The sequence below is a fragment of the Marmota marmota genome, unplaced genomic scaffold, assembly GCF_001458135.2.
Source record: "Marmota marmota marmota unplaced genomic scaffold, marMar, whole genome shotgun sequence".
In the NCBI taxonomy this organism is placed as follows: domain Eukaryota; kingdom Metazoa; phylum Chordata; class Mammalia; order Rodentia; family Sciuridae; genus Marmota; species Marmota marmota.
In genome coordinates, this window is record NW_026000174.1 from 56,656,749 (window position 1) to 56,664,422 (window position 7,674).

At 40.7% G+C, this 7,674-nt stretch overlaps 1 protein-coding gene across 1 annotated transcript; it reads left to right on the top strand.

Moving 5' to 3' along the window:
- The first annotated feature begins 1,778 nt into the window (after positions 1-1,778).
- On the top strand, positions 1,779-2,746 carry LOC107158650 (olfactory receptor 4B1-like). Its single transcript, XM_015505137.2, has one exon. It carries the CDS (start codon positions 1,795-1,797, stop codon positions 2,734-2,736), a length of 942 nt encoding a protein of 313 aa, XP_015360623.1. The 5' UTR covers positions 1,779-1,794; the 3' UTR covers positions 2,737-2,746.
- The last annotated feature ends 4,928 nt before the right edge of the window (positions 2,747-7,674 follow it).

Here is a 7,674-nt window from a genome sequence, read left to right on the forward strand (position 1 = left end):
CTGGGTCTGGCCTGGGCTCACCAGGTGTGTTCTTTGGGCAAGATGCTAAACCTGTGTGAGGTCAATTAGCTACCTCAAAGGGATAAGGAGGAATGAAGTGAGGAGGTGGTGGGGAAGTGCTTGCAGTAGAGCGCACAGTAGACCCTGGGCCCTAGTGATCGCCTGTGGGTGTTGGGATGACAATGAAAATGGTGATCATCAGGCACACAGGTGTCCTAGTTTCCTTCAGGCCACCAGACTGCATTGCAGCCTTCTGGGGCTATTCTGATGCTTTGCTATTTCCATTCCTCTGGTACAGTAGGCGAGCGCCATCTTGCCTCCTCTCTCCCATGAAGTTGTTCTTCCTGGGTCCCCTTCTATTTTTTAAAATTTATTTTTGTAGTTTTGATGGACAGCGTGCCTTTATTTTATTTGTTCATTTTTATGCAGTACTAAGGATTGAACCCAGTGCCTCACACGTGCTAGGCAAGTGCTCTGCCACTGAGCTCCAACTCCAGCTCCCTGGTTCCCCTGTTTTTACCTGAGCAACCCTTGTGTCTTCTCTAGCTCTAGCCAGAAACCATACTGAGGGTTCTCTCAGCAGGTTTTCACCTTGAATTAATCTTCATATTTCACTATGACAGAAATTTGGGGTATATTTTTTATATATATATATATATATATATATACACACACACACACACTAAGATGGAAGCATATGGAAGAAGGAAAATTCAGGACAATAAGAGATAATTCAAAGTAATTTTAAAAGCAGAGAAAATCTTGAGAATTTCTTTCCCTCAGCTCATAAATGTGCTCTTTAATCACATGGAGTTGCAAGTTTCCTGAGGGTGGAGCCATCTTCCATTGTCTTCTCCTAAGTCCTGAGTTGCCTAGGTACGTGTTGTCTCAGAGTTGCTTATCACAATCTTTTTTTAAAAAATATTTTTATTAGTTATGGATGAACACAATACCTTTATTTTATTTGGTTATTTTTTTTATGTGGTGCTGAGAATTGAACCCAGTGCCTCACTTAGGCTGGGCAAGCGCTCTACCACTGAGCCCCAACCCCAGCCCTTAACACTGTCTTTGGTTCAGAGAATTATATAAAAGAAATCCTGAGAGACTGAAATAGAGAGAGGGGGTGGGAGGAGGAAGGAAAAAAGAGGGATGCATTCCATAAAAATAGAAGAAAGATCAGTGGAGTAGGTGAAGGAGATTGAGGGGGAGGGAGAAGAAATGAGATACGGGAATAAAAGCGGAATTAATCTGACCTAACTTTCCTATGTACACATATCAATATATCACAGTGAATCTCACCATCATATAAATCCATAAGACACTAATTAAGAAAATAAACTATAAGTAAATAGCAGAAAGATCATTAGAATAGAGGGAAGGGAACTGGGGGAGAGAAGAGAGGGACTGGATTAAAACAAATTTTATTCCATGCTTCTATAATCATGTCAAAATGAATCCTAACATTATGTATAAATAAAAATAACCAATAAAAAATAAAGAAAAAAATCCTAACCTGCTGCTGATAAGAGTTTGCCAGTGATGGGCAAATTTGGAACAAAAATAACGAAGTAGTGAATGACCAAATGTTATATCTGAACTGTGGTTTGATAGTGAGCTATATTCTGATCTACTTCCAGCCATCCACTTAGCTCTCAGGTGACAAAATTTAAAATATGTTTAAAAATTCATGAATGTGGGGTGGGCCAAAACCATAGAGTCTGATAGAATTCAGAGGTTTATGTCCTTATGACTGTATATCCTTTGTTACAGGAGTCTGAGATCCATCTTTTCTAAATGGAAATCAGAGCAAGTACAAATAACGTGACTGAGTTAATTATCACAGGACTTTTCCAGGATCCAGAGGTGCAGAGAGTGTGCTTTGTGTTGTTTCTCCCCGTGTACCTGGCCACTGTGGTGGGCAATGGCCTCATTGTTGTGATGGTCAGTGTCAGTAAGAGTCTGCGCTCCCCCATGTACTTCTTCCTTGGCTACCTCTCCCTGGTGGAGATCTGTTACTCCTCTACTGTGGTCCCTAAATTCATCATGGACTTACTTGCCAAGGTTAAAACCATCTCCCTGAAGGGCTGTCTGGCCCAGATCTTCTTCTTCCACTTCTTTGTGGTCACTGAGATCCTTTTGCTTATGGTGATGGCTTATGACCGCTACGTGGCCATCTGCAAGCCTCTTCATTACATGAACATTATGAGTCGTCAACTGTGTCACATGCTGGTGGCTGGTTCCTGGCTGGGGGGCTTCATTCACTCCATAATTCAGGTTCTCAACACCATTAATCTGCCCTTCTGTGGTCCCAATGTGATTGATCACTATTTCTGTGACCTCCGTCCCTTATTCAAGCTAGCCTGCAAGGACACCTTTGTAGAGGGGATCATTGTGTTGGCCAACAGTGGATTAATCTCCATCTTTTCCGTAACCATCTTGGTGTCGTCCTATGCCATCATCCTGTTCAACCTGAGGAAACGCTCTGCAGAGGGGAGGCGCAAAGCCCTGTCCACCTGCGCCTCTCATATCACAGTCGTCATCTTGTTTTTTGGACCTGCCATCTTCATCTACATGCGGCCCTCGTCCACCTTCACTGGGGACAAACTAGTGGCTGTGGTCTACACGGTCATCACCCCCATGCTGAACCCCATCATCTACACACTCAGAAACGCAGAGGTGAAAATCGCCATGAGGAAGCTGTGGGCCAGAAGGGAGAACCCAGGGATGGGAACATGATAGAAAGATGTATGTCTGATTATTGTGTGTTTGAAATGGATTTTCAGTGGGATATTTTAGTATGGCAGCAACAAATAAAGGATTTTGTGTTACTTCTTCTGTGGTTCTCCTTGGTAACCACGACACCCTGGTGTAATATTTGAGGGATAGAGGTGAGGAATTCTCCCTGAATCTTATTGGCTGCATGATATCCAATAGTATGAAGGTTTGGGGAATTGGAAGGCTCAAACCAAGTGCAAATGCAAAATGGCGGATTTTGACACGTTTTATAAGTTAAAACCACTTCTTTGATTTCTTTCTGCTTCCCTCTGTAGTAATCTTACATATTTATGGGGCACCATGTGATATTTCAATACATGTATGAAATGTGTAATGATCACATCAGGAAAATTTAGCATATCTATCACCTGATGATTTATCATGTCTTTGTACTGGGAATATTAAATATCCTCTCCACTAGCTAGTATAGAGTATTCCTTAATTATTTTCACCCATGGTGATCCCCCTGTTCTATCCTAATGTTCTATCTACTTGCATCCCTGTACAGAGGAACATTTTGCAAATGTTTTGTAGGTTGAAAGCACTTCACCTTCCTTCCCCGTAATATCGTCCCTTCCTTTTTCCTCCCTCCCTTCCTTCTTTCCTTTTCCCTTCTTTGTTCAACATTGCTCATGATATTGGCTTGTATTTTAATAAGAAAGGAAACCAAGCAGAGGCATTATCAGGGAATTTGAAGACGAGAACAGCAATCTGTTTTTCTCTTACAATGTGAAAAAGAGTTTCTTTGAAGTTTCTATTCTTCTAGCGGGCTCTTGGCATCTAGTACCATAGACTGTGTGATCATAGTCATCAGAAAAGTCCCTGAAGCATTTTTACTTCTTTTGACATGTTGGCACAAGTCCCTGAAGCATTTTTACTTCTTTTGACATGTTGGCACAAAAGATAGCATTGGGCCCTTTCACAATGTCCAATATTGTGAAGTGGCCCCTGTTGACTTGGGAATTACACACAGTTGTGGGGAGTTTGCACCTACTCCATCCACTTTTCCTTGAGGATCAGTTGAAATCATACAGGCAATTGCCAAGCAGAGTGTTGGAGCATCCTGGGTGTGTTATAGGTCTTGAAGATTTCCCCTTTCTCCTGAAGGTACTAATTCAGTGTGCAGGTGAGTAGATGTAAGTGCTCCAGGAAATTTTCCGCATTTCCCTGGAGTAATCCCCATTGATCATGTCTATGGATGCCCACCATTAACCCCAGTGAAAATGCTACTGCTTCTGCCTTCCTTTTCTAAATGCAAAATTCCTGCACGATTTTAAAACCTAGGTTAAAATTTCCCCACTTATAAGGCCTTGTCTGACCTCCATCTTTCTTGGGTAGAATTGCGGTTGTTTCCAAGGCCATTTTACATTTATATGTCATCATTACCCCATCACTTTGACTGTGATTATTTTCCATGGTTTCTCTCTCATGAGACTGTAAGCTGTCAAGGGTAGCACTCTGTGCTGTTCCTCTTCTTGGCAGCTCTATGAATCTCGCACATAGTTAGTTGATGCTTCAAAAGTACTTGCTGAATAAGCAAACTTTGAGGCTCAGGTCCAATCCTTGCTAAGTCAACTCTCAGGAATTCTTCATGAACACCATCATGGTGGGGCAGCATTTCTCTCTTGTTAAAATTGTAAGAGCTCAGGCTCCAAAATTTTATTAGGTGGTTCCAATTGCCTGTCAGTCACAACCCAAGATCCTAGTCACTTAACTTTTATGATCAACTATATTGTTGCTCAGTAGCAATAAAAAATCTCCAGAAGATTATTCTGAATATTATATGACATACATGTTATGGTTTAGATATGAGGTATCCTCCAAAAGCTCATGTATGAGATAATGCAAGAAGTTTTGGAGGTAAAATTATTATATTATGAGAGTTGCAACCTAATGAATGAATTAATCCAGGGATGTGGATTAGCTGGGTGGTAATGTAGGCAGGTAGGGTATGGCTGGAGGAGGTAGGTCATCGAGGACACGACTTTCAGGTTTATATTTTGTTCCTGGTGAATGAGACTCTCTTTCTCCTTCTTGTTGCCATGTCCTGAGCTGCTTTCCTCTGCCATGCTCTTCTGCCATGATGTGCTGTCTCACCTTGGCCCAGAACTCTGGAGTCAGCTGACTATGAACTGAGACCTCTGAAACCATGAGACAAAATAAATTTTTCCTTCTCTAATTGTTCTTTTCAGTTATTTAGGTCACAGCAATAAAAAAAGCTGATTAAAATAATACATGTAATGCTTTTAGAAAAGGACAAGGTACAGTGGAAAAGAAAAAGGGGAATGAACGGAAGGGAGCCCGGATGGGATAGGGAAAGACAGTGGAATGAATCAGACCTCACATTCCTATGTACCTTTGTGAATATATCACAGTGAGTCTCACCATCATGTACATCCATAAGACACTGATTAAAAACAAACAAACAACAAACAAACTATAAGTAAATAGCAGAAAGATCAGTAGAATAGAAGGAAGGGAACAGGGAGAGGGAAGAGGGGAGGGAAAGGGAAAGTCCTGGGAAGTGAATTAGAACAAATTATATTCCATGCTTGTATAATTATGTCAAAATGAATTCTATTGTCATGTGTAACTAAAAAGAACAGTAAAAAACCACGGTACAGAGATAAATATTAGCTATCAGTATGATCAACATTAGTGCGGGTCCTTAATTTTGTGCGCATATTGCATCTCTGTCCACCCACTGGTCTTTCTGTTCTGTAGTGCTATTCAGAATAGACCTTGGTTCCACCTTGAAAGATTTCAAGCACTTCTTGGCAGTTCATTTCTTTGTTTTGGGTAAACATTTGTTTCCTTGTTAGAGTCTGTAAACAAGTCAGGATGGCACCAGGCATTTTGCCAGAGAAATGTTAGGGTCTGTAAACAAGTCAAGATGGCGCCTGGCAAAATGCCAGAGGGAGTGGTTTGTAAAGTAACGCCAGCGAGCCATTAAGTGTGGAGATTCCTTATTGGTTGACTGCTGTATCTAGTTTATGTTAATTAAGATAAGCTGTGTGGAATGTATAAATACTGCTCCTGTCCTACAATAAACGACTCCTACTCCTGCTCTATCAAGGTACACAAGTTGTTCGTCACCCCCGGGTTATTTTGCTGCAGCCGGACTGCGGCATTTCCTTTCTGTTACTTAGCTGACTTTGAGTGCTTTACATAGTATGTGATACAAAACAGGAATTTAATGTTTTAAAAAGTAGATGTTTACTGTAATGTAACCTCTCTTCTATGTCTTATGCTTTTAAATTCTGATAATGCATATTTCAAAACATTTGGTCCAAAACTAAGCAGATTAAAAGTAGTCTCTGTTCTCTTCTTTGGTTCCCTGCCTGCATTAAAGCAGGCTGTGATAATAGTCCCTCCCTTACTCATGTGCAGATTTGGTTTCCCCGGTGAGAAAGACAGATAGAACCTTCTTTTGAGAAGTGTCTACTCAAGGCCCATTTTTGATTGGATTGCTTGTTTTTTCTTGTTAAATTTTTGAGTTCTTCCTATATTCTGGGTATTAATCCTGTCAGGTGAATATCTAGCAAAGATTTTTTTCCCATTGTGTTGGGTTTCTCTATACTTTGTTCATTGTTTTCTTTGCTGTGCAGAAGCTTTTTAATTCGATGGTATCCATTGGTCAATTCTTGCTTTGTTTCCTGAGCTATTGGAATCATATCCAGGAAATCATTTTTTGTGCCAATATAATATCTTTTTTTAAAATTTTTAATTTTAAAATTTGTTTTAATTAGTTATATATGACAGTAGAATGCATTTATACACTTTGATGTATAATACACAGGCGGGATATAATTTCTCATTTTTCTGAGTGTACATGTTGTGGAATCATATTGGTCATGCAGTCATATATATACATAAAGTAATGATGTCTGTTTCATTCTACTGTCCTTCCTATCCCCACATCCCCTCATTTCCCTCTATCTAATCTAAGGTAATCTAAGGTAACTCTGTCTCCCTGTTGAGATATTCGAGTGGGGTTGCGGGGTGGATTTTCACAACCTATTCTGAGAAAAGTTTTTCTCTGGGCCTCAGGCTGTGCATCTCATGGACAGAGTGAGTGTTAGGAGCCATTTACCCCCTGATTCATTTCATTGTGGTGCTTGCCAGGTGATAAGTGACAGGGATTTGTGGAATTCCTCTCAGCTACTCTGTGTGTTGGAATGAGCTAGTATGGAATATGGAACTCACCAGGCAGATTCATTTAGAATCTTTTTGAGCTGTGCACTCCAAGGATGGGGCAGAGCCTGGTGCTGCAGCATATTAACTATCTTTGTTTAGGAACGCAGAGCTCCCTAAACAAAGATTCTCTCCGGAACTTTCTAGGCTGTGCACAGTGAGGCAGGGCAAATGTAGGCACCTGTGTCTTCACTGAGGGGATATTCCCTTCCTCCTGCTATGATGCTGTTTAGCTGGTGCTGGTCACTCTCTTTCACCCACTATTCCATTATCCAAAAGATATGGGTCTCTCTAGGTCTCTTCCTCTGTTGTATCCCATACTCCGCCACATCACCCACTTCAACAAGCAGCTGCATACCTGTTAGTATGATTCTATTTTGTGGAGAAGCAGGCAAGTGCTGGGTGCTTCTAATCTGCTATTTTGAATCTCTCTATACTATATGTTCTTAATCTTCTCATCCATTGATGGACATCTCAGTTGATTCCTTATCATGGATATTGCAGACATGCTATAATAAGCATTGGGGAGCAAATGATATAAAGATGTATATCAAGTAGAGAGATTGCTGGGTCATATGTAGTTCTATTTTTTTTTTAGTTTTTTTCCCCTCTATACTGTTTTCCAAAGTGGATGTGCTAACTCTGCTTGCTAAGGATTGCTTTAGCTATTCTGGGTCTCTTATTTTTCCAGACGAATTTCATGAC